The 28,000-nt window shown below is 47.3% G+C and overlaps 1 protein-coding gene across 1 annotated transcript in view; it reads right to left on the reverse strand.

The window, feature by feature from the left end:
• Positions 1 to 28,000, reverse strand: part of CSMD1 (CUB and Sushi multiple domains 1) — a 1,871,580-nt gene that overhangs the window by 151,782 nt on the left and 1,691,798 nt on the right. The window contains 3 exon segments of the mRNA XM_072775779.1: positions 6,245 to 6,433; positions 15,911 to 16,120; positions 25,360 to 25,476. Coding sequence (XP_072631880.1) covers positions 6,245 to 6,433; positions 15,911 to 16,120; positions 25,360 to 25,476 — 516 coding nt within the window.

The raw sequence follows: 28,000 nt of genomic DNA on the forward strand, positions 1-28,000 counted from the left end.
CCGGCTTCCACTGCCTGTGTCCTGGTCGCCGGTCACGGCAGGATGGGGAGGCCACCGGCTGGCCAGGGGACGGCGCACTGCATACCCCACAGCCCCTCACAGTGGGGCGTGCTAGGGCGTCAGGCTGTCCTCTGGGCCGGGGCGGGGAGCCATGCAATGGGCCGCGGGAATTCACACCAAGAGGTACCCACCCTGTCTTGCCGTCTGACCTCCGGATAAGGCCCCGGGATAGAAGATAGGACGAGCTTTTGTCACTCCTGGCAAGACGCTCTCAACCCTCCTCGAGCTTGCCGACGACGGGAATAGGAAAGCACCCAAGGGTGGTGCTGGTTGCCAGGGGAACCCAGGAAGTAATTGGAGGACCGGAAATTTCCGGCCGAGCCCTAACCTCCCAGGGGCTGGAAGATCAGAGCTCAGTGTCATCAGCAGGGCCCGTCATGCCCCATGATGGAGACGCTGGGAAAACCCCACGGGACAGGGTCAGGGGATGCCTCTTGCTGCACACGTGGGAGCTGGGAGGACGGTGGGTGGGACGGTGATGACCCTGCACCCGCCTGGCGTCCCCTGCCTGCCATGCTCCTGCACCCGCCGATCGCAGGCATCCTCTGCATGCACCGCTGCCTCGGAGGTCACGTGCTTCCCTGGGTCCCAGGAGTGGCTCCAGCACGTGCACCCAGAAGGCAATGGGGTCGCACACACTTACAGCCAGTGCCTGAGACGCCCGAGGGGCCACAGGTTCCCCTGGGGGGCACCAGCTGTCCTCGGAGACATGAGTCACAGCACGGTCCACGGCCGGCCCTGTGGCGGGCTCCCTGGTGGCCGGTTGCGGGGATGGGGGGCGGTGAGAGTTGTGCAAAGCCTCTGCACACGCTCGTCCCACCACGACTGCCGTGACCCCGAGGAGGGTGCGCCGCCTGAAGTGAATGATGGAGGAGAAGCGCTCAGGCCTTTCTGCGGGTGTCGCGGCCGAGGACCAGACGCCGCGCCCCATCAGGTGCAGAGCCGGGGCAGCTGCGCTGAGCTCGGAGGGTGTCCTGGTCCCAGGCCCCGTCTGCCCCGAAGGCCTCCTGGAGGCAGCGTCCACCCACGTCCTCACTGGGTGTCCGCTGCGCCCTGAACCACTGCCCAGGGGCACCGGGGGCTCTTCTCTCTGTTGTTTGAGAACCTGAGGCTTTGGGGTGGCTCCCAGGGATAGGGACGGTGAATCTCAGCCCCCGGCTCCCGCGAGGCCAGAGCCGGGAGACGTGGAGGACAAGCAGGTGGGCCTGGCGGACCGCAGCCGGGCAGGGTGCAGCGTCACCGCACTGTGTCTGGGGGCTAGGATCGGGGAAGTCCACGGCCTGAGACGCATGTTCACCGCTCTTTCCTCCACTTCAACAAGTGCAGAGTGCGCTTCTCTGAACGGGCACGGGTGGAAAGAGCTTATCAAGCGAGTCCAATCAGAAATTCAATCTTAAAAACCCTGAACAGCCACTAGGACAGTCACAGGCCATTTAGAGATGGTTGTCTCCGGGATTCCATTAAGGCTTCTGTGTGACCTCTAGTACGAGGGCGAAGAAAAAGCTCATGACATTAAACAGCAGATACCTGCATCTGGCATGAATATTTATGAAGTTTTAAACTCTTGACTATTCCTGCAGCCAGGAACTGCACACCTCATCTCACTGAATGTGTGCAGCACCACAGGTATGTCTGATCTACATTTTTTTCCCCTTTCACTTACTTTGGTTTCCTTATGATGGTTTTGAGATAGACGTAGTGCACTCTAGCTTAGGAGTTGTTTGATAATGGAAATATTTAAAATAAAATGTATAACCCAAACCTTATATTTATATACATATCACATGTTATAATATATATTACAAATATTTATAATATATCAATAAAAAGAGATAGTTGTATTCTTTATGATTTCTTTTTTTCTATGAACTATAGGAAGAGATTATTTTCTGTGTCCATCAGTCAACTTGGTAAACCTTAATTTTAAAAATTACTTCTATAATAACATAGTCTTTGACTGCTTGGATTTCTCACATCAATTATTCAATCAAATAGTGTTCTGGTTACAATATCTGTCAATCTAAATGCTAATTGCGACACATTAAGTTATCCTAATAATTCTCTCTGTGACACAGTTGCCCACTATACCTACTGCCGCATTTTATGTCAAGGAACATTAGGACAGCGCTTAACTTAAAAAAAACAAAAACAAAAACAAAAACAAAAACTTAAAAGTATATCTATATAAATCTTTCAGATTAAGGCGACAAAATGTCTAAAATTTTTAAACTGTATTTGTAAGTAGAAATGCATATTTAATTATCAAAATATATTTCATAAACTGATGTCTTTTTAATTGTATTTTATTTATTTTATCAATTATAACCCTTTTTTTAACTGAGACTTCTGTATGTTACTAGCGAAAATAATGTCTTGAATTTCTCAAGTCACCTTGAGACATATTTTTTCTTTTGATACCATACTTTTAGTCCAGAGGAATTTAGAATACACTAATTTTACATAATAAACCCTTATGCAATAAACATATTAATATTGTCAGCATGTACATATAACTTGGTTTGATATATGCTTGGAAGGACTGATGCCTTAAGATTTATAATTCTTGGGTAGCCCGGGTTGCTCAGTGGTTTAGCACCTGCCCTCGGCCCAGGGAGTGACCCTGGGGCCCTGGGATCAAGTCCGTTGTCAGGCTCCCTGCATGGAGCCTGCTTCTCCCTCTGCCTGTGTCTCTGCCTCTCTCTCTCTCTCTCTCTCTCTCTCTGTCCTCTCTGTTTCTCATGAATAAATAAATCTTTTAAAAACTTTAAAAAAACAAGATTTATAATTCTTGAATCTTAATTGTCCGAATTGCTCAATTTTTACTAAGGATGCCAGAAGTTGGTCAAAGTATCTATGTTCTCTTTCATTTCCCCCCAAAACATCTATGATCTATTCCAAGATTCCTCTGAAGTATACAGTGTTGGACCTTTGAAGATTGTTTTTCAGGACATTTGTCCTACACACTAGGAATAAATCTGAACTGAAAAACCATGCTGGATTAGTAAAATACATTTCAGGTGAGCATCCTGCATAATAAGCAGAGTTTGCTGATGTCCTGTGAGGGCCTTAACTATAGTCTAAGTGGACACTAATAGACATCCTAACAGCCTACCATTATCAGGAGATATATATATATATATATATATATATATATATATATATATGAACTACTCATAAAGATTTATATATATATATTATTATATATAAAGATATATATAAAAGAAAACTATTATATATAGTTTTATATATATATATAAAAGAAACTATTCAACTATTATATATATAAATTCAACTATTATATATATATAAAGAATATATATATATTTATATATATATATCTTCTTGGAAATACAGCCTTTCACAGATAAAATAACTTTTGTTATACAATAAATATTATTTTTGAGTTTAAGCCAATATGGAGAGGCCATGAAACACACATTGGATGGTGCCTAGAAAATTTATTTTATGATATCATTTTATGTGAATCTCATGTTGTGGGTTTTTATTTTGTCTATAACATTAGAGAGATGAAACAGAGATATAACGGTAACAAGATGTGTGTAGTAAAGAATTTGACCTTGCCTAGAGAGAGGTCTAGCCCTCTATTCTGGGAGGGAATTTAGGGCATTCCTGATAGGAGCATCTTTGTTTCATGTGGGGGCTGGCCATACCCAATTGTTGTAGGATGGAGCTGGCCATGCCAGAAAGACCAGCCACAGAGCTTCAGGTGGGACCTTTGGGTTATAGGATGGGAGTTGGTCTGGACGCCGACAGCAACCACCAGGCATCCATGCCAGGTCATCCACCATATGACCTAACAGAGCCCCAGCTAAAAACTCTGGCACTAAAACCCAAAGAGCCTCCCAGGTTGGCGACATTCTGGGCTTATGGTCATCCATCAGTTCTGCAGAGTGATGCTTCCACCCTGCCCTAACCCAGGCATCTTTCCCCATGATTTTAACGTGTCCTTTCCTTGTTATAAACACAACCAGAGTAAGACAGCTTAGTGAGTTCTGAGACTCCCTTTGGGAATCCAGCCTCAGTGTGGCTTGGGGGCCACTCTCATACTTTCACTTGATGTCGGGAGGCCGTTAGCTTCGGGTTGGCCAACTCTGGGTAGTACGACGTATGGCGACGTAATTATCACAGGTGGCATCCCCTTTGAGCTACACCACAAACAATATATTCTCTTATTTTCACAAGGTAATTCTAAGCCAGCAGTTATTTCTATTTTTGAAACCAGAGCTTGAAAAAGTGATGAAGCTTTTTTAAGTATTTATTTAATTCTACTCTTTTAATATCAAGCCAGGAAGTCTCTCATGTGTCTATGAATTCAAAGAATTATGGTGAAGATACAAATGAAAAGGGTTTAATCATGACGATTCAAAGTATTTTATATATATGCAGATCTATGAATTTTTACATGGTGAGTAGTAAAAAAACGTTTTTTAAGTGTTTTAATAAAAATCACCATACATGCTACTACTATGCTTAGTCTTATTTTTTTTGAAGATTTTATTTATTTATTCATGAGAGACCAGAGAGAGAGAGAGAGGCAGAGACACAGGCAGAGGGAGAAGCAGGCTCCATGCAGGGAGCCCGACGTGGGATTCGATCCCGAAACTCCAGGATCACACCCTGGGCTGAAGGCAGGTGCTAAACCACTGAGCCACCCGGGCTGCCCTATGCTTAGTCCTATAAAGTAATTTTTAAAATGCTGTTTTAGGTATTATTAAAATTTGCATTAGACTAAGATAAGGATTTTTTAAAATTTTTTAAGAAATATTTCTTTTTCTTAAGGAATTTAAAAAATACAGCTGAAGGGTTTTTTTTCATATTTTTAAACAATAATATAGAATGGAAAAATAATTTAAAAAGTCCATTGGTGTATTTGTGTTTTGCTTTGTTTTGTTTTTACTTTTTCAGAAGAAATTCAAACATACCTAGTTGCATTTCCCTTTTGCCACACGGGATATACGTGTTTAGCATTTCAAAGGACCGCAGAGTTGGCAATCTCATTATTTTTTCACTCAAAGGTACTATGTTTACCATGTCTGAATATTAGGCTTGTAGTGACTTTTCTGTTTCATACGCTGTCCTCATAACGTACTTGATCTATTGACTTCGGCTTGATGTTACTTTCAGATTTCAAAACCATCAAACAAGTCAGATAGTCCTACAGGAGCTTCAGAGAAGTGATTCCTGCTCAGACCAGGGACATTTGACGAACCCGGATTCCCTCTGTCAACACCGCCTGTCCACCCGACTCCCGCGTCTCCTGAGAAGCCCTGATCATCACACACCGTTGAACCGCTCCGCTACATTATTTTCCTAGGGCGGCTTCTACACCCTGTCTTTGCTTACACCGCATTTTCTACCCTGGAGGCTCCACCTCTGAGCAGCGAAGCGCTATCTGTGCTTCAAGGCCCACGACAACAAAAACAAAATCCGTGTATCTAAACTACAAAAGCAATATCTGATCGTGGTCAAAGTTTAACAATAAAAAGAAACATCCAGGGTACAATTAATAAGCATCCTTCCCTCCACTAATCCTGTAACCCGGTGCACTGTCATTCTAAATACGACGACCAAAAAAAAATAAATTAATTAATAAAAATAAATAAATACAACGACCGTCATAAAGATTTATCTGGTCACTTCTCAAGCAGAGGCCGTCCCTCTACACGCGACTCATCAAAACCCTCTGCCCGTGTGTGGTTTTGCGTTTATCACTTTGTTTTCTTTGTCGTTGCCGTGAGGGCAAGACCTGTTTATTCGTCTTTTTAATTTGCTCGTATATGAAATATTCCTGAAATACTAAGTAGAGTGAGTTTAACATAATTGATCCCCAATACGTATTTGCTGAATACGTTAACGGATTCTTTTTTTTTTAATTTTTTTTTTAATTTTTATTTATTTATGATAGTCACAGAGAGAGAGAGAGAGAGAGAGAGAGAGAGGCAGAGACACAGGCAGAGGGAGAAGCAGGCTCCATGCACCGGGAGCCCGATGTGGGATTCGATCCCGGGTCTCCAGGATCGCGCCCTGGGCCAAAGGCAGGCGCCAAACCGTTGCGCCACCCAGGGATCCCGCGTTAACGGATTCTTTAACACGTCCCTTCAATAATTGATGCACTATTATATACACAAAAAAATCAAATTGTTGCCCGGGACGATTAACCTACCGTCACATCTTGGAAACGGAAAATTCCAGTTTCTGTTGATCCCATGCTGACAGGTAAGGACGGGGTGGCCGATTAAAATGTACCCAGGGTAACACTCAAAAGAGATGGATTGGCCCACACTGTAGTCCGAGTTGATCATATAACCGTTCTGGAACGGAGGCGGGTCCGGGCAGTTCTGCAGCTCATAGGCTGAAACATAATCAGGTGCACAGACAGGAAGGTAAGCGACTCTGGAATTGGGAGGGCGATGGTCACACGCGGTTTCTTAAGGTGAAGCTTTTCGGCAAGTTTTAAGACAGATCTTCCCCAGGTTGCCTCTTACCGTCCCAACTGAGTAAAACCGTAATCAGCAGCAGTAACAGAATTATACCAACTCCCGCCTACTAAGGACTTACCTGCGTGCTTAGTAAAGCGCACACCGACACTAAATCCGATGGTGTTGACCTCGGAAAAAACAGTAGATGGTGTGAAGTGACATTTTTATATTTATTTTTATTTTTTTGTGACTTTTTAAAAAAAAAAAAAGAAGTAAGACAAATGATAACAAAAATTGCCTCTAAAGAATGTCCGGCGATTGTGGGCCTAACTCCCTTTTAATTTAAATGAGAATCACGCCAGCCCTCCATCCTCAGCGTTACTGACTAGGAAGCATGCGGCTGTTGTTATGTTTTGATCCGTTAATTAATTGTTCCCGACAAAATTTACAAAGAATCTATTCCTTTTTCTGTTTTTTTTTTTTTTTTGAGAAAAAGCTCCTGTAGAAGCATTGTGCGAGCAATCACTGTCAGTGCAATCATTAATCAAATACAGTTCGTGCAATAAATAATACCTATTATGACGCTTGCATTTTAAATATGATGGAGCCACTGCACAGTCGACACACACGGTGTCTCTGCAAGTTCCAAAATTGTGAGACGGATTTCAAGTTTTAACAGCACGGTTAAACCCTCACTGCAGCTAGCGGATGAAGGAATCCTTAATCTCACTCCTTTCCCATTTCAGCATCCCTTGGCTTTACTTATTATGTTTGCACCCGTGTGTCTCTGCACAAGGATCAGACACGCAGCTACAGGCGATCGCAAGCAAGCAGCAGAGATCAGAGGATGTGCCAGCGGGGACGTCTCTGAGCATCCTGAGACACCTGCTGGCACTGCCCCCCCCCCGGCCCCTGCGGGAAGCTGCCCTCGGGCCCGGGAAGCGCAGGGCGATGGCCAACTACTCACAAGATCGGAGCCCACGTCCCAGAGGCTGGCGCACGATGGGACCCCGACCCGCCTCGTGCTAGAAAGGGATTCACCGCGTCCCACTAGCAGCACATGTGGTGATGGCAGGGAACGACCCCTGGCGTGTGGGCACCGAGGGGACGCGGCCGGCTGCAGGGTTCTGGGCCCACCGCCATCTCCGCAGCTCAGAACCCTCACTTCTGTGAAGTCACACACTTTACCAACAAAGTAGTGAGTTTCTGGTGAAGCCACCGTCGAGCACGGAATCCCTGAGACCGGCAGGAGGAGAAATCAGCCCTGAAGGCTTTCTCCCAGCCCCGTGGGCAGCCGACTCACGATCCTGTTAATGGAGCTCCGAGCTCTAAGCCACGTGCCGGACAGGAAGTGCTGCCACTCAGTCGTGCAAGGGGTGATCGAGCACGAGGCACCAGGCGCCAGGTCTGCGCAGGCGCGCCCCGGCTTCCTTCACCCGTGGGCACAGCACGTGGCTTCGGCAGCCTGCAGAGAAGCCGTCGGCAGGGGAACAGATCTCTAGCTGCCCGGAAGGAAGAGCACCCAATCCGGTGCGAGATAATATGTCTCGAAAGAAAACGTCTCAAGGACCAACGGCACGCGTGTCGTCACCGGGTGTCCTTGTGGTCACGACCCGCGGCAAACCTCGGCTCAGGAAGCTGTGAAGTAAGGACGAGGCCCGGGGACCTGGGACCAGAAAGCAAGACAAACGTGCACAACTCTCTCTCTACGACACGCAAAGGGACACGCGTGCGCACACCCCACACACGCATGATCCACACACGTGCACACCCCACGCATGCACACCCCACATGCACACACCCCACATGCACACACCCCACATGCACACACCCCATGCGCACACGATGCACACACATGCACAGTCCACACACATGTACGATTCACACATGTGCACACCCCACATGCGCACAATCCACACACGTGCACACCCCACGCATGCACACCCCACATGCACACACCCCACGTGCACAGTCCACACACATGTACGATTCACACATGTGCACACCCCACATGCGCACAATCCACACACGTGCACACCCCACACACATGCACAATCCACACACATGCACACCCCACACAAGCACGATCCACACACATGCACACCCCACATGTGCACATCCCATACACACGCATGCACACCCCACACCTACACAATCCACACATTCACACACCCCACATGTGCATACCCTATATACACACATGCACACCCCACACCTGCACAATCCACACACGTGCACACCCCACATGTGCACATCCCATACACACACATGCACTCCCAATACCTGCACAATCCACACATACACATGCACACTCCACGCACACAATCCACACACGTGTGCACACCCTACACATGCACACAAGCACTCACACGTGTACACACATGCACACAGCTGCACATCCATACGTGTTCACTCACACACGTGCGTACCCCATTCCTTTCCTTTATCCCCCTACCGTGCTCCTTCCGGGCCAACCGGGTGGACACCCTGCAAGGCTGCCCACGCCTCCCAGGGGCCCCCCACACTGAGAACAGCCTTCTCCTGAGAGCCAGGGCCCAGCGGCTTGGCAAGTGTCCACAGCGCGTGGCAGGCCTCCCTGCAATCTGGTTATCTGAGTCTGAATTTACTTTATAGACCCATGTCCACGAAAAGAACAGACTCCCATACTGTGCTTCAACTCTCAACCAATTTCCTTCTTTATTACACTCTTTCAGGATGAAATCAGCAGTTTGTCCTCATTCTTGTTTTGCTTGAAATATAATAAACTCTGTTGGAGAAATAAGTCCTCTAATATATCACATACAGCGGCTAATAAAAACCTAAGTGTGTGTATATATATAAAACGGACGGCGGTTTCCATGTGAGAAGCATCTAATAAATCCGGGTTCAACGCAGCCTCCGCCTCCCCGGGGGGCTCTGCTCGTGGCTCAGCAGGGCCTCTGGGGCATCACCCCGAGCTTCAGTTACCACAATACGTCACAAACAAGGTCCCGTTAATAGAGACTCCTAGTGGCTCGTCACGCGGAAGAGCACTTAGCACGCACACGTCGACTCACCCCGGGGCACACCCCGCCGAGTCGGGGAGCAGAGGGGGCGGAGGTCCCCACGTGCCCCCGGAACATGGCTTTGAAGACTCCCTCGGGTGCTTGACTTCCATCAGGCGAGCGTCAGGCCAGGAGCCCGGCAGCGGGTAAGGCACGTGCAGTCGTGCACAGGACTCCTCGGGTGCACACCCCACCCCTGCACAATGCACACACGCGCTCCTGCTCCCAGACTGGCTGTGACACCGCCTCGAGGGCAGCTCCCTCCTGCTGGGTGGCGAGGCCAGGACCGTGGTCTCGCCCTCGGCCTGGACTATCCCCCGATGCTGCGATGGGCCATACGAGCTGCTGGATGGCGACAGCGACCGCGGAGGCCGCCTGGCCTGGGGGGCAGCCCGGGGGCTCGGGGGCGGCGGGCTCCAAGCCCCAAGGCTAGGCCTCAGCGGGCCTTCACGTCGTGGAGGGAGAGGGGTGTGAATCCAGAGGTACCGCTGGGCGCCGGGCAGGGGACGCTGGGCAGGACCCGGGGCAAGTCTGAGCTCAGGACAGCACCGACGTGCAGCGCGCAGCACTGTGGCCTCCGACGGCAGGAGCTGAGCCTGGGAGCTCGGCCTCAGGCGGACCCACTACAAGGTCGGCGGGGACCCCGACATGGCGGGCACCTGTCCGCTGGAGCCCGGGGCACCCTGGAGGGTGGGGCCGGGCCTCCCTGCGGGCCGGACAGGGCGAGCAGAGCCCGGCCTCGCTCTCCCGCCAGCACGGGGCGGCTCGGGGCCTCGCGGGGAGGGACAGTCTCAGGGGACATCACGGTCCTGCAGAAAGCGTGGTCGGGCTGCGACGAGCAGTCAGCGAGCCCACACGTGCCACCCGGAAGGCACCTGCGTTGCTTCCCCTCCTGAAGGGAGGAGCCCATCTACGAGCCAATGCCTAGTTTCTCGTAGATTCCATCCGCTCAGATTCAGCAGTTTTATGATTGAATAAATGAATAGGAAGACCCAACTCCTCCCTTCTACAGCAATACCGGTGCTTAGTACAGGGAGCAAAAGGAAAAAGGAAAGGAGTGGATCTCTGAACAAAGAGACACTTTCCCTTCCTATGGTGGACGTAATTAACGTCGCCTTTCGGGGTTTGGGGGCATATTCCGTCATTACATTGTAATGCCAGAAAGGGAGGCAGAGACAGGAATATCCAACTTCCCCGAATATCCACTTGGAAAAACCAAAAGCAAGAGTCACTAAAATTCTTAATGGCCCCAAACTTCCCCCCCTCATTGTTAAAATCCAAGTACCCTTTACGCACGTCCATCGACCTCCAGCCACCCTGGGTCGAGAGTTTACAGTGTAGGGTGTCATGTGACCGCAGGGACCCGCGTGGCCGGCTTCCTGGTATCGACCGCAGTTTCCGTCTCTAAGGATCTGAGAGGTGGCGTGCATGCAGGCCCTTCACTTTCCAGCCTTTGGCTTAGAAACAGGGCCATGGACTCACTTTTATTCAACACAGCTCCTCGCCTCCCATCCCTCAAGTCCTGTAGAAGTCATTCGACTTCTCGACAGCTGCATCCACCGGTAGCATTTCCGACCTTTATGCGGCCATAAATAAATGACAAGGCTTGAGACTAAGGGGCACAGCACAGACAGCAGGGACAATGACAGCCCTCACCTGCATGACTTATGCATCTTCTGACGAGTCATTAATTACAAGCGTGGCTTCCACACCTCAGGTAGGGCCTAGGGATTTTGATGTGACTCACAGGTCCGCACTGTGTCATTTCGCCAATTTATAAATTTCACACAGCAAAAAAAAAAAAATTTATACAGTGACAAACACTGGTCAGCTAATTGTCATCCCTGTCAGATAGGGTACCCTTCCAGAAACTGGAGCACCACAGATTCAGGCTCTCATTTTCTGATTTATTTTTACAGCATTCATTTATAGGAAAATAATTGCCTACGATAAAAAGTTACATGGCTTAGGAATTATTCATTTACTATTTTCCCCTTTTTTAAATTTACGTAATTAATTTATTTTATTTTATTTTACTTTTTATTTTTTTGACTTTTATTTTTATTTATTTTTTATTTATTTATTTTTTTCTTGGTAAATTTTTTTCTATTGGAGTTGCAACAAAAAGACTTTTTTTTTTTTTTTTTAACATGGATACTTAAAATAGGGTCAGGCATCAAGTACATAAAACATTTGCTCAGCCAATTAGATGTTTGGCCTAGATGAGAATTCACGAAATAAAATGTTTAAAGGCTGCACAGACAGCATCAATGATCCAAACTCACAGGGGCTAAAGGAAACTTCTGAAGTTGATGCCTTTCCACTCCGAAAGGGGCCGTCACTAGGGCACCTCAGGGGACTGTCCCTCCCTGTGAACCCTGACCAAATGTTTGCAGATTCTGATTCTGCAAGATAAAGGGAAGTGGATCTACAGATATTTCACAAATCACATGAAATGTAATTCAAAATATTTAAAATATTTAATAAATAAAATAATCAAATAATATATAATAAATGTATAATATATATAAATATATAATATATAAATAATATATTATAAATATATGATATTATAAATATATAATAAATGATATATACTATATATGTATATGTAATATACAATATATAAGTATATTACATGTAATAATATATATATAATATAATATATGAAATAATAATAATAAATAAAAATAGTTTAAAAAATAATCCTTTGCCAGCCAACTGCAGCTACTTGTGACCTCTTGTCTGGATAATTCCTATTTAGACTTTGTGTGTGTGTAGTGTGTGTCTATTTCAAATCATTCTTTTTGGGTTTAAGTAATTGGTAGCATCAGAGCTACGCAGGCAGGGCCTTAATAACCCTTCCCTGGAAAATATCAAGAAGAATAAAATAAAAAAATATTTTTGAACTATGGAGGTTAGAGTCATGCAAGATAAAATGTAGCTTCAAAAACTATACTAAAATATAGTGCCATTCATGGGAATTGGTATCTGAATTTTGGAGGTCAATAAGGAAAGAAAAGTCAGATTTTGAATACAGTATTGAGAATATTCAAAATGGGGAAGATTTTTGAAAAGTCTTTTGGAGATTCTGGGATTCTTGGGATCAACGGAGATCAATCACGCAGTTGGCGGCTTATGGAGAGGAGAGTCACCGTGTTCTCTCTTTCCTACTGGGTCATACACTAAGATCACGCCGAGTGAACGGCGCAGGTCACCACGTAATAACCCGGTTTAAAATGACGATGGTCGTGAATGAAACGTTCACACTTTAACAGAATATACGTTTCAATAGAAAGAGGGGGAGGGTAGAGAAGAGATATACATAAACATGAAAGAGAAGCCTGGAATTCACAGTAAATACCACTGAGGTTTCAAGTCCCGCCACGCGGACAGATAGAGGCCAGGACAACGGGGAGGCGTGTGGACGTGGAACGCTCCTGTCTCGGGCACCTGCCAACGCCGTCTCACCCTCCGCCAGGGAAGGCGAGGAAGCCCAGCGCACGTGCACATGCACACACATGTGCACACGCCCACGCAGGCCCGTGCTGCTCTCCCAGCAGCGCCTTAGGTCCAAGACCTTCCGTCCGACAACCCAGCAAGATGCAGGGGGCCCCCGCTTGCCTGGCACCACGCCAGCCAGAAATCCTCCCAAGTCTCTCCTCATCCCAGAAGCCCTCAGCCCAACGGCGTGTTCCCATGGGGGCGTCAGGACAAAACGCATGGGAGCCAGACTCTGCTGTCATCCTGCGCCAGCCCCGGCCCCTGGCATCCTGGCCGGTGCTCCGGGGGTCCCAGCCCCCCCCAGGGGTGTCTGTCCTCCCTACAGAGGAAACCCCCTCTTCTTAACCCTGGAGCTTTGTGCTGGTCTCAGGTCAGAGCGCTGCCCTTTGTATGGCACCGTCTCAGGTGACGTGTGTCCTTGGCCAGCCCGAGGGGCTGCATGTGACTGGGGACACTGGGGCTGGGGATGCCCTCGCCTCCCACAGGGAAGAACGAAGGTGGCCCAACTTGCAAGGCTGTTCTCTGGGGGAAAGAGGAGGACGCAGAGGAGAAGGCGTGGGATGCAGGCGGGGGGCCTGACATGACCCCAGAGAAGCCGCGGGGCTGCCCAAGGATGACGGTGGTGGGCACGGCGGCAGCGGGGGGCACAAGTGGCGCAGGAAGGCGGGCAGCCTGCAAGCCGAGCCCACCTGGAAATAAAGGTGCATGCTGAGCGCTGCCCGGAGGCCTGGCGCCTGGGTGACGTGGGGGGCGGCGGCAGCAGGAGGGACTCCGGTCCTGGGGCCCACAGAACTCGAGCACCGGGATGAGCAGGACTGCTGTCCCGTCCCGACTGCCCCAGCCTCTGTGTCCAGGTGTGGAGGATCCCGGGGGACGTGATGATGGAAACGTGGGGCTCCGTGAGCCCTGCACGGGCCGTGGCCAGTCCTGGGCATGAGCAAGGTGCACAGGTAAGGAGGTCCCGTGGCTGTGGAGTCGCCACGAGATTGCACTGTCCCTCAGGGCGGGGAGCAGGGTGCTGCCAGCGCAGGGACCATGTGGGACACACCCAGGGACACGCAACTTGGTGCACGCCCGTGGGGGGGCGGGAGCGGAAGACGCCATGGGTGCCAAGGGGTGGCACAGGCTAAACGAGACTAGGAAAGAGCCAACGGCAAGAGACCCGTAGCTGAGAAACGGGGTCACCCAAGGCCCCAGACTGTCTCCCAGAAAGTGGAAGCTGAGGGCAGACAGGGGTCAAAGGCACACTGGATATTATGTATAAATAGATGTGTGTGCACCTGCATGTATGCACCTGTGTGTGCCTGTGTATGTATACACCTGTCTGTGTACCTGTATGTGTACCTGCACATGTGTGTACACCTGTGTGTGTACCCCTGTGTGTACTCATGTGTACACCTGTGCATGTGCATACCTGTGTGTGCACCTGCACATGTATAGGGCTGTGTGTGCACTTGCAGGTATGCACCTGTGTGTGCCTGTGTATGTATACACCTGTCTGTGTACCCGTATATGTACCTGCACATGTGTACACTTGTGTGTGCACCTGTGTGTGTACCCATGTGTACACCTGTGCATGCACCTGCACTTATGTGTATACCTGTGTGTGCACGTGCACTTGTGTGTATACCTGTGTGTGCATGTGCACTTGTGTGTATACCTGTGTGTGTACCTGCACGTATGGACATGTGTGTGAACCTGCATGTTTGCACTTGTATGTGTATGCCTGTGCATGTGTACCTGCACATGTGTGCACCTGTGTGTGTACATTGGTGTGGATACCTGCATATGTGTGTACACCTGTGAGTACCTGTCTGTATTCCTATGTGTGCACCTGTGCATTTGTATCTGTGTGTGCACTGTGTGTGCACACCTGTGTGCACCTATGTATAGCTGTGTATACACCTGTGCATGTGCACTTGTGTGTGTACACCTGTGTGTGTGCACCTGTGTGTGCACCTGTGTGTGCATGCACCTCTCGAGCAGGAGATGACACCTTCCTGAGGGCATCGGGGAGGAGGGAGCAGTCGGGGCGCCGCGGGCACAGGGGTCCAGCCCGCCTCTTCCTCGCTGGCCAGGCTTTCTTGCCTCTCTCTTTGCCTCCTCCCTGGATTTTGTATTTTAAGAGACCCCCGAATTCGGAAACCTAAACGTGCGTCTTATATTTAAGTAACAACTTCAGTGACGACGTCTGAAACTTCGACATAAAACACCATCCCTTTCCAGTAAGAAAATAGGAAAGCCCCTAACTTCAAAGACAGTCTCTAAGATTAATGAAAGCAAGTGACTTAGTCACGGTCAAAACACAAGAGAGAAGAGCTCTGTTGTTGACATTTTCAGCTTCATTTGATTTGGCAATTTTCAAGAAAGGCCAGCTAAATTATGTGGCATGAGATGAAAATTGTGAACTTTTTCCCGTGTCAGAAATGGTTTGATAATGCCTGAATCAAATTTGTTGTAAAGTCTCATGTTTAGATGGTTAAAAAAAAAAAAAAACGTGAAGCTCATTCACTGGGTCTGTGTTTTTCTGACATAAGTTGAAATGGCACGAACAACACCGTTAACCGTATTTTGAGTTGAGACGAGGCCCAGGGTGCGAGAGCCGCTGCCCGCCCCGCTGCCACCGGGAGTCCAGCGACCGCGACGTAGCCGGGAAGGGCCCCGTGGGCCAGCGGCTCAGAGGACAGCGACAGGGGAGGGCTGTGACGCGGGCGGGCCAGGAGGGAAGGTGCGCGGGGGGCGCCCGGGCTCCCTGTCCACGCGGCCGGCCCGGCCCGGCTGTGCCACGCACCCGGGAGGCAGAGGCCCTGGCGCCCGCGACCGTCACCAGCGAGCGGGTTCATGCGGCCTGCGCGTTCCTACCTTGGTAAGCGAGTTTAAACCCCTGCCGGTTCTGGGAATGGTCGCTGTAGAAGCGGATGAGCGTCTCGTGTGTCGTGCTGAGCAGGGCGGACGGGGGGTCGGCGCCGCTGAACTGCCCGATGGTCGGGCTCGTGTGGTACGGCCCGTTTTGAATTTCCAGGTAGTCGTGATTCGCTTCCGTGGAAAAATTCAGAAATTGAATGTGTGCACCTAGGGAAAAATATGCACGGTGAATGAAAGTCAATGGCAGAATGTAGCAGATCAGTGCTTACCGGAAGTGATTAAAATTGGGTTAGTCTCTGCGCACAGGGTTCTCTGGGAGGCCGGGCGGTCGTAGTGGCGGGGAGCACACAGCTCCCGTTCCAGCGCATGTTGGTTCCCCGTCACCTGCACCGCCCACTGGTGGTGTGACCTTTGTTGATGTAATCAATGTCCCTAAAATCAAGCTATTTGTGACGTATGATCGCCGGCCTTATATCACAGAGCGCTACAGGCGGAGTCCGCAGGAGAGCGACCGCGCTCAAGCTCGGCAATGGCTGTCCAGCTCTGTACAACTATTCCAGCCAAAAACACAAGGTTGTAACTACGTCTAATCATCCGCGAGCTACTTGACAACTTTCTCAAGAAAGAAACCCAAATGGGTCTAAAGAAACGCGACAGCCTTTCAAAGTGGCTTTTAAATGGATGATGATCCCACCGCACAAGGGATTTGTTAGTTTTAGCAAGTGATTGCTTCAACTGCGTCATGAGCACATAAAAAAGCAAGTCATGGACGTGGGCAAGGAAGCCAACCCGGGGACCCACTGCCACTGACACGCTTCCACCCAACAGCCTGGCTCAGGTCACACGCCGAGACCGTCCGCATGACCAATGTCACTGCTGTTATATTCATCGTGGAGGACAATTTAGGGGAATGTAGAGGGATATTTAACAGTCACTTGTTGCAACTTTGTGACATTTTTTAAAATAAATAAATAAATAAATAAATAATAAAATGATTGGACAGGCTGAGGTAAGGCTCACGGAGGCTAGGGGTCCCGTCCAGTGCAGCCTGGGGCCAGCAGAGCTGGACCAACACCCATGTGATAACAAAGCGCTGGGTCTGGTGTTCATTTTTACACAAATTCATGCCATTAATTTAGGTCTGTAAAGCTTAAATTGAGAAATCCAAGAGCCATTACCGGTTATTCTCCCAACTCATAACAAAAGCTTGACTATGTGCTGTTCCTCTGCTCTTGGTTGGTAAGAGGAGCTTTATCTTTACTTTTCATCTAATGTAGTCAACACGGGCTTTGTGAGTTTGGAAAACTGAAGACGATGCGTCCCTGGGCTGTCTGACTTAAGTACAAGGGCAGAGAGGAACTAAAGCAAACGTGTCTACTTGGGTATTGACGGGAATCCGGGTATCACAAGCAGAACTCAGTGCAAAAGGAACAAGGACAGTTCACGTGACGTAGGAAAGAGACACACAGAGCTCAGGACATTTGAAGTCAGCCAAGAAAAACAATTTTATGAATTGTGGAGAAAACTTCACGAGGAGGCGCAGGAGACTCAGCCACGGTCCTTTGTGTTTGGCCTCAGTGGGAGGCCGACCACCGCGCAGGGGCTCCAGGTTACCAGCTGACACGTCCCTCACAGGTACCAGCAAAGTCCTTATGAGCATCCTCATAATTTGGCAGGTGAGCAAGGTCAGCGATGTTGGGTGTCACGGCCAGGGCAGCGTGGGGCCAGCAGAGCTAGGCTTACACCCGGGGCTGGTGACAAAGAGCTCACTTTCCTGGTTTAACAAGAGCTAACCCGCTCAGGACGCTGGAAATGCTCCAGTTCTTACTGGAGAGGACTGATTGTGTTAACACTGTTCAACCTTGACTGTAAGAGGAGGGAAGGGGTGAAGGGAATGTGGGGAGCCTCAGAGGGAGCCTGGCTGGCTCAGCTGGAAGGGCATGAGACTCTTGATCTCAGAGTCATGAGTTCAAGCTCCACCTTGGCTGTAGAGGTTGCTAAAAAATAAATGAATAAAATAAATTAAAAAAAAATAAGAGAACACGAGAAACTCTAGGAAGGGGAGAAGGAAGCAAATGGCAAGAGAAAAACCTGGTCTGAGGGAAAGATCTTTAACCAGTCAACCAGAACTTAGAATCATCTTACAATGAGTAACTAAATTCATGTGACCTAGTCGGAATCTTTTTTTTTTTATTTTTTTAAAATTTATTTATTTATGATAGTCACAGAGAGAGAGAGAGAGAGGCAGAGACACAGGCAGAGGGAGAAGCAGGCTCCATGCAGGGAGCCTGATGTGGGATTCGATCCCGGGTCTCCAGGATCGCGCCCTGGGCCAAAGGCAGGCGCCAAACCGCTGCGCCACCCAGGGATCCCCACCTAGTCGGAATCTATAGATAAGCAGCTCATGAGCCATTGGGAAGGGGGGACCCCGTCAGCCTTGGTCTCGGCCACCCCAATGTCACGTGCAATACAGGAGCGGGGAGCAATGCCATTGACTTAAAACATTCCTGTAAATATTTAAAAATGTCAAATAATTCTCTTCGTTGAAGAACCATCAGTGAATTTTTTTTCCCCCTAAATTTCAGCAAATATGTTAGTCAAAAGAAATTTGGAAGAAGAAAAAAAAAAAAGAAAGAGGGATTGAGAGAGGATGAGACAGAGAGAGAAGGAGAGAGGGAAGGAGAGACGCAAGGAGAGACAGAAGGAGGAGGAGGGAGGAAGGGCTCATGGCCCTGTCTGTCCCCCAGTTCTGACCGTCCCCCATGGCCACGGGAGCCGAGGTACCAGCCCATGTAGTAGGCCACACGTCAGTGCTGGCTGTGCCCCCGCACGCCCATTGTTGAATCAGAAACCCAGCTTTGTAGGACGGCCACCAGATCTGATAAGAGTTCTGTTACTAATAAGGAAACTGTAGTAGGCAACTCTTGTTTTGAGTATGTGACTAGGTCGGGGCCGCTGAGCCCCGTGGTCTACAGAGATCCGGGGACACCCGTCCCACGTGTCCCCACGAGGCAGGGTGCAGAGGCTGCCACGAGAACAACCACCAGCAGCCGCCGAGTTCCTGCTGTTTCCCTCCGTGCCCCGAAGTGCCCCGAGCACGCGGGGAGCTAGGGCGAGATCAGACGCTTGCGAGACTCGTTCACGAGGTGGGTATCAAATCAAGTAGCAAGGAAATGGCTTACGAGAGGCTCGTTTCAGATGTGCACGCGCGGACCTCCGTGGATTTACCCAGATGTACAGCTTGAAATTCATGGAATGACGCAGTCAAGAAAGAACTGGAGGTCAGCAAGCTGATCAAGGGGGCAAAGCGTTAAAGACGGCCAATATCTCAGAGGGAAGGAAACAGCAAACATGGCCCTTATCTGATTTGGAATTAAACTTCAGATGGAAACAGAATTAGGGCAATTATGAATTTAGGGGGAAAATTAGCATTTTAAGCAGGATAAAGTACGCAGCCACATATCAAACCGCCTCATACACATCGGGAAATGGAACTGAACGCAGCCCAGTGCTAATCTGGTTTAAAATGGGATTATTCGGCTATCTGAATTTCAGAGACTTGTGTCCAGTTTGACACCACGAAGCCGAAATGAAGGGATTGATGTACGCGTAACTTAGCTAACCTTTTATTATCTCACAAAACGCCGAAGGAAGAAAAAGTGTTATTACAACAGGAAAATCAATCTGAACGTCCATTTGGTGGAATTTACACAGCACATGATCTTCGTGCCCCTCTGATTATTGTTCACACAGAAAATTAAGTGTCAGTAAACGTCGTCCGCACAAAGACATTTTGACTTTGGATTTGACAAAACTTTAAATAGTAATGTGACCATGACTCCTGAGTCAAACCCCCATTTTTTAGCCGATAGACCTTGTGAATATGAAGCGCTCTATTTAGCATCCCCTGTGCATAATGAACCCACGGCAAAGGAGATCAGAGTTTCAGAGCCGTGTGAATGTTCCGAAGCACTCGTTATAGCTTCCCTACGCCGGCCCTGGATGGTCAAGGACATGGTCCTTTTGAACAGCGTGGCAGGCAAAGTCAGTGCAGTGGATTTTAGGTATGAAACGCAACGATAAAGCAAAAACCAACAAAAAGCATGGTGGCATTTCTGCTGACGGCTGTGACTTTGGAAAAAATCCAGAAAATAGAGACAGGCATTGTGTGTCGATTACGCTTGTGCCAAAGCCACACAAGACAGCAACAAAAAAGATCTGTGGAAATCTCCAGAGAATTTGGTGTAACAATGAAAAGCAGCTCACAGTCCAATAACACCTGCTCCGTATCAGGCATTTGCATTATTTCAGAACAGCCCTGTGAGCGTCATATTCTATGATATTTATTTATTTATTTATTTATTTATTTATTTATTTATTTATTCTATCATTTTTTAAAAAATGATTTAAATTATTTATTAGAGAGCACATGCATGAGAGAGAACGAGAGAGAGAGAGAGAGACAGTAGGAGCAGGGGCAGAGGGACAGGGAGAGGGACAGGGACAGGGAGAGGCAGGCTCCCCACTGAGCAGGGATCTCCATGTAGGGCTGGACCCTGGGACCCTGAGACCACGTCCTGAGCTGAAGGCAGATGCTTAACCGACTGAGCCACCCAGGTGCCCCGGTGATATTTAATTTAAAGATAAGGAAATGAAGGTCAAAAACAGGTGGTAAGTTGTGCAAAGTCATAGCACCAGTGACTGATAGTGCTAAGTTTTCTACCCAGACAGGAGCGCCCAGGACACCTGCTACCTGCCCCTCAGCTCAGAGTCGCTCCACCACTGGGAGAGCCACGTTCTCTCCCTGGGGTGGGATGTAGGAAATAGCTGTCACTGGAACGAGTAGTTAGGAAGGCGAGACGACGGTGGTTGGCACGTAGCACCAAAGCAACTAATTATCTAGCCTGTTTAATTAAACTCTCGACTGACCCATGGGCCTGGGAGGGAATGGGATAATCACAAGAATTATCTGACTGAGCTGGTAGCTGCTTACGTAATGGATCTGACACTCTATCGGTCCCATGCAACCCCACTGTACGGGCAGATTCAAAACCCCCGACAAAACCCCCCATGAATGAAAACCATCAAGAAGGGCAACGGTATCATGATCTGCAGAAGCGTATTATACAGGCAGCTGGTGGGCCTGGAATCATCGGTGTTTACCAGAACGATAGTCCTCACTGCCCCAAGCAGCCAGAAACCACGACTGAAAATTAGGAACACAGGGATGCAGGTGCAGATACTTGGGGTAGCATTTGAAGAAATGAGAAAATCAACCTTAAAAATATTGAAATGCAATTTATTTTATTTATTTATTATTTATTATTATTATTATTATTATTGAAATGGAATTTATTTTTAAGAAAACTCTGGATCCCCCTTCCACGTCTGGCCAGCAGTGTGGAGACACAGCTCGGAGGGACCAGCCACCGGGATTTCATCGTAACAACTTGACTCCTGCCAGGGATTCCTGCACATGGTGAAATCTGAGACCTGCTGGTCTAAGCAGTCACTTTCCTCGTTATTTGGTGCTTCGAGTTTAGCTACGTATTTGCAGGAAGCTGCCCTCTTTGTGTTTTATGTGAGTGAGTTTCCTATGTGCCCATTTCCTGATGAACTTCCCTCATTGATGCTGCCACATACTTTGCTTGAAATGGTCTCCCAAACCTCAGACAGAACAAGGGGCGTTAGAAGAATCCCCTACACACACACACACACACACACACACGCAGGAGATCTAGGGCAGGCGTGGGCAGTGAGCTGCGATAGCGACGCGCCGATGCGCATGTTCACTTGGAAGAGCCGGTTAACTCTACCTCATACTAAATACCCATCACGTTATGCCTTGAAGGAGCAAATATCTCTCCTACCAAGATCATCCTAACGACGGGGATTTCCCAGGTCAATTGCTGTGACATCCATAGAAACGTATCTCTCCAACCTCCCTGTTCCACTGAGAACACAGAAGCCCTGTCCTGGGTGGTAATTGCAAGGAAGGTTCCAGAATCATCCTGAAGTTTGGTGCTAATAGGACACAATATGGGAGATCAAAGAGGGAAGAAATTATCATGAAGGGCAATGATGGTCATCGTTGCTATGCTTTTTTTTTTTTTTAAGATTTTATGTATTTATTCATGAGAGATGCAGAGAGTGGCAGAGACCCAGGCAGAGGAAGAAGCAGGCTCCCTGAGGGGAGCCTGATGTGGGATTTGATCCCGAGACTTCGGAGTCACGGCCTGAGCTGAAGGCAGATGGCCAACCACTGAGCCACCCGGGTGCCCCTTGTTTTGTTTTGTTTTTTTTTTTTCCTTAATAAGAAACCTTTGGAATGTTTAACTTAAACTTACAGATTCCTGGGTTTCAAACCCAAACTTACTTTCTCAAAATTCCAGGGGAGTGATCTGATGTTTACCTCTGATTTGGGAGGCCCGGGGAAGAACCTGCTGCTAAGGTCGAGGGGGAGGGAAGTCCCGGGGAAACGGGAGTGCTGGAGATATGGAGAGATATGGAGAGGAACCAACTAGGAGAATCCACTATGGAAGACACCGAGCAAAGGAGAGGAAGAAAGTGATGAATCTGCATTTGAACGGAGTCTGTGACCCCTTCGGATGCCCCAGATGAAAATACGTCACATGAAGCTGAAAATGTGGAGCTTAAACGTGTGCCTTTGAGAGGGGAGATGGTGTTTTTAGCCACATCATTATGATGGAGAAGAGTCAGAGATAAAAGAAGACCAGGAATAGACAAAATTAATTTACTAAAGAGTTTCAAGAATCTCCTGAAGGGTTGAAAGCGAGGCTGTGGAGTTTTCTCGACATCAGCAAAATGCCCTGTAAATTTTTAAACCTCAGAAAGCTTTTGTAGCAAGGACAGAAAATCCTAAATATTCACCATGTCGAGGGACCTACCACCACTTACATGCCTTCTCCCTAAATTCGTGACTTCATGTTTAGAAGGATATTTAGAGATTATAAATTTTATCACAAGCGGACCTGGTACATTACATTTAATCTTTAATATCACAGTCGATTCTTGAACAACCCAGGCTTGAACTGTATGGGTCCGTCTATATGCAGATTTTTTACATTACAGAACCGTACGTGCATCTTCTCTTTCTTAATATTTTCTTAATGACTTTTCTTTTTCTCTAGCTCACTTTATTGTAGGAATACAGTACATGATACGAATATAACATACAACATATATGTTCATAGGCTTCTGGTCTACAGTAGGCTACTAGGAATTAAGTTTTTGTGGAATCAAAAGTCATACTTGGAACTTTGACTATGCAGAGGTCAGCACCCCAAGCCCCAGGTTGTTCATGGCTCAACTGTATTCTGAAGCATAACTACATCCATTCTAAAAAGCCAGGAACGGTGATACTATTTTGTATGTATTTAGGATTTATGACCTAAAATTTACTATTTTCGCCTTTTCTTCAGGATGTTTCCAAAACCCAATACTATGCAATATCAAACATTTAAAGAATTAAATTATTTTAATTATAACATTTCATAAATCTTTTTTCTCATTCTGATATTTCTTTAAATAGATATTTTGTTTGAGTTCATAGATCATGACCGTAAGACAAGGTGACTCATTTTTCCCCCTGAATTATTATCTTTCATATTGGCTTATGCATGAGCAACATAAGGAAAAATGCCAGACTATAACCTTTTCAATCACAGAATGGTCAAGTTGGAAAAACAAGTTAATAAAATATTTATATCCATTCATGAATAATGTATTTCTCATGAGATCTGAAAGGAAAGTGGGAAATATTTGGAATAATAATAATAAAAAAATACACCTGACTTCTTTGTTTTCTGTTGTTTCTGTTTACACGGCCAAGACCTGGGCTACACACATGAATTGTTTTAGTTAGCCCTCACGATAACCCTATGGGGCTCTTTTGGTTTTTAAGATGAGAAACACACATTTCCCATTCTGTAGACCATGCCCCACCAGAGTCAGCACTGCAGTGGGCCTGCAGTTCTCTGACTCTCTGCTTTTAACTACTGTGGTCATTTGTCTAATAAGCCTCTGACCCTCAGGGGCCTTAAGGCTGTGTTGGAATAGGGTGGGTCGCAGGTATGGCCCATCCCCATCCAACCCCACCACTGACTCAACCATCGTATCAAACACATCCACACCTTCAGATCCCCAGGGAATGGAAACAGACCCTGCTTTTGAGAATAGCTGAGTTAATGCTGGTTCAACACAGCGCAGAACTACTTCCCCAATGCTCAGAGAGTTGATGATCAAAAAACAAAACTACACAAAAACCTGGAAGAGATAGAGAGCCTCTGTAATCCTTTAGTGATCTCTCCCCTTCCTAATTCCACTCATCCCCTGGCTGGCCCCTTAAAAACCCCAATGGACATGAATTCTCCTGAGGTCTCCCCAGCGGGGATGCCCTTCCACGCTCCCCTGTTCCCTGGTGTCACACTCCATGTCTGTCCACAGTGTGTCCACAATCGCACACCTGACTGACGCCTGTCAGGCCCTCCTGCCTACGATTCCTCTTGGCTGCTTTCTGCCGAGCAGGTGAACCCTTCCTCTCCATTCTTCACTCCTGCTGCTGCCATCCTGGGCATAGGTTCTTAAGGCAAAGTTTAGAAAACCTAATAAAAAATATGATCTTCTAGGGCACTGATTTCCACTTAGGCTTAAGTTCATCATTCAACTAACATTTCACTTAATGTGTAAGTTCTCAATCACTATTTACTAGGACACTCAGTGAGGGCCTACCTTGGTGCACCTTCCCAGGTGTGTTTTGGAGAAAATCACAAATGGAGAAAACCCAAATTAATGAGATCGGATATGAAGGCATCATGATGCAGACAAGGAAAGTACTGGTAGGGAATCAAAATTTCACGAAGACTATGAATTTCTGGAAAAGGTCATAATGAGATTTCAGTGTCCACGACAATTAAAATTATTAATTATTTAAGGTGGATAACCAGAAAGTTTGAAACTAAGTATTATAAAAAGCCATTTCCATGAACCTACATCAGTGCAATATGTAATTACAAAAAATTTATAGAACAATCCTAAAACGTGCCATAACCTGAAAAAGCCTTAGAAATCATTCCCAAGAAACAACAACCATCAGTGAATTCCAGAAATAGATCATAAAAGGTGGTATTATAAATAAAGAGATGGATAATTGAATTAGCGATGCTACATTTTATACTTCGTGTGCTCACTCTATCATCATCCATCTAATTTAATTTGCCTTGAAAAGAGCTGCATGGCCGAATTGATTTTTTAATAACTTTCTGTTCTTGAAGTCATTCTGCCAAAGCTTTATTTAAATTTCTAAGCCACTTTCAATTAAAGACAGTTACGTCAACAGAGTAAGGCGCATTTTTTATTCAGCTGAATTCTTTCCAAGATACAAATTAAAAAGTTGAATTTTTAGGAATGAAAATGCTTTCACTCACCGTAGCCAATGGGCAGCTCGATCTTCCAGGTGCAGTCCAGGTTGTTGGGGTAAGCGCCCGGAAACCCTGGGCTCAAGATCACACCCCCCATGCTGCTCAGCGTCCCTCCGCAGGTTGCTGTGAAGTGGACAAGGGTGCTTAGTGCTGGGGTCATTGCTTTCCACCGAGGGGATTTAATCCCAGCTGCCCGGTTTGTGCTACATGAAAGCAAGTCTGCAGAAGTGGGTTTACCCTTAATTACAGCACACACACAATACAACGACTCGTTATGTACGGGTCCGGTTCTCCGTCTCCACCTCAACCACTGAAGAACAAAGACTGGTTTTCAAAGACTGTCTGCTTCTGGGACACGGGCCACGGAGACCCAGGAAAGGTCAGTCAGTTTAATGCATGTGAGTCAACATCCCCATGACTTTCAGGGTATGGGCTGCTATGCATTGAGTGATAGTATCAGCTACTATTTATTCACTGGTAACTACGTGCCACCCTCCAGGTCGAGTAAACACAGTGCATGACTTAATTCTCACAAAACCCTAAGAAAGGTGGTATTATTATTATTATTATTATTATTACCCATTTTACAGATTAGGAAGCCAAGCCTGATTGGTTCCAGGACCGATGTTTTAACAAGGAGGCATTACCTTTGGAATTCTGTTCCGTTTTGGAGTGCAGCTCACCAAAACCACGCTCTCCCGGCCAACCTCACACTCACTGTAGTGACGGGGCGAGAACTAAGCTTCCGTGTCTGGCCTGATCTGGGTTACTCACGTTTTATGCTACTGTAGCTGTGGTTTGACTATAACGAAACAGCTGGTTTTATAACACACTTGTCAAATAATATGCGTTAAAGCAGATGAAATTCTAACCCTTGACCACCTGTGACCTATTAAAATGTCAGTTTCTTATATTTCAATATAATAATGCAAACGCTCTAACTTCTTCGCAGGGAGTCACATTAAAAGGCTTTATTGCTATCCTAACAATGTTCTCATTACGCAAACTGGGTTTTGGAGGAAACCTCTTTCAGAGATCTCTGAATCTCCACTTAGGACCTGTAGCGGAGTCTTTTTCTTCTTTTTAATCACCAATACAGAAAGACTTTATCTGATATATATTTGATATGGGGAGAAACCTAAATTAGTCTTAAAAAAAATCAGGTCTGGTGAATATGGTAATTGCCCAAGCTAGGGAATCCAAGTCTGGGTTTCAACACTGTATAAGTTATTAAAGACGTAGTTTCAAAAAAAAAAATTAAATGTAATTTTGTGGGATGAGGGAATAATGCCAGTAAAGCCCTGACCGTCAGCTGTGTTGTTAGAGTATGAGCTCTCCAGGGGCCTGCTTTGTGGGACTATCAGGTAAGTGGAAATATGGGCTCTGGGATGCACTTCACCCACGGGTGTGTCCATGCTGGTGAAGGCAGGCTGGGGGGTCTGGGGGGCATCCCTGAATATAGTCAGCGGTAATATTCCTCCCCTCATGGCTCTCATCCCGCGGTGGAAGTAAATATGTACGTCCAACCACAGGGGAGAGAGACGTGAAAATGCCAAATCAGTGGCAACAACAGGAAGACAGATGTGATGCAAAGGTGACGTTTTTAAAGGGGCCCTTCCTTTTGAGTTTGAACATGACTTTTATGAAAAAGAAGAGGAAAAGATTGGGAATCATGGAATATAAGCATCCATGCACATCTTCAACTGAGGACCGGGACAGTCTCACAGGAGCTGACCCGGTGGCTGGGTGATGGAAGTCAGCACCGATGGTGACATCTTGGTGCACACGGGCCAGCTATGGGTGTTGTGAAAGGGCCTAGACATTGGGCAGACCTCCTCTAACAATCATGACCCAGCTCCCCAAGGACTTAGTTATCTCAAAAGACTGTAATCCCACTTTAGTTTCTCTAAAACACACAAAAGCCATCCAGCGGGCGTACCAGCAGGGCTCCCGAAGGACGTGCATCGATCTATTGTTTCCCTCTTTGTGATATTAAAAAAAAAAAAAAAAACTCCACCAATGGACTTGTCTTACTTTATATTTGTTCAATCCTACAATCAAGTCTGGGCCTACAATCAAGTCCCAGGGCTTACCTGTCTATCACCATGTGGTAAACTGACCTCCTCCCTCCTGCTGGAGAAACACTCTCCACCCCAGATCCCTTCTTATAGTGAAGTAGCCTATGTAGAGAATTCATGGCAAACATGGTGTCTCCAAAGGACGAGGTGTTTAACACCATAAAATAGCTGGGCATCTTACGTCTTACTGGATTTATTTATCTTCTTTTGTGCAGATTCCTGATGTTTTTGGTGACAAAAGGTGGAACTTTGAGTCCAGGGCCCAGGCCATACCCTGCTGGAGAGCCCCCCGTGGTGGAGGGAATGCCAGCTGGGCGGAAGGGTCCTGGCAAACGCCCCGGCCGCTCGGGGGCTTGTGGTGATGTTTGAAATGGTTAATAGCACTGGTTACGCTCTGAGAATGGCGCTTGACACTCTGCAACCCGTAGAGAAGTGTTTTGATAGAAACTGTCTTCATGAGGGCTTGAGACCTCTAATAAATAGAGATTATCTCTATGGATTTCTAGTCGTAAAATCCCCCAGCGTGCGTTCCCTGGATGCTAACAGCTAAAAACAAAACAAAACAACAA

This window comes from Canis lupus, chromosome 15, assembly GCF_048164855.1.
Source record: "Canis lupus baileyi chromosome 15, mCanLup2.hap1, whole genome shotgun sequence".
Taxonomy (NCBI): Eukaryota; Metazoa; Chordata; class Mammalia; order Carnivora; family Canidae; genus Canis; species Canis lupus.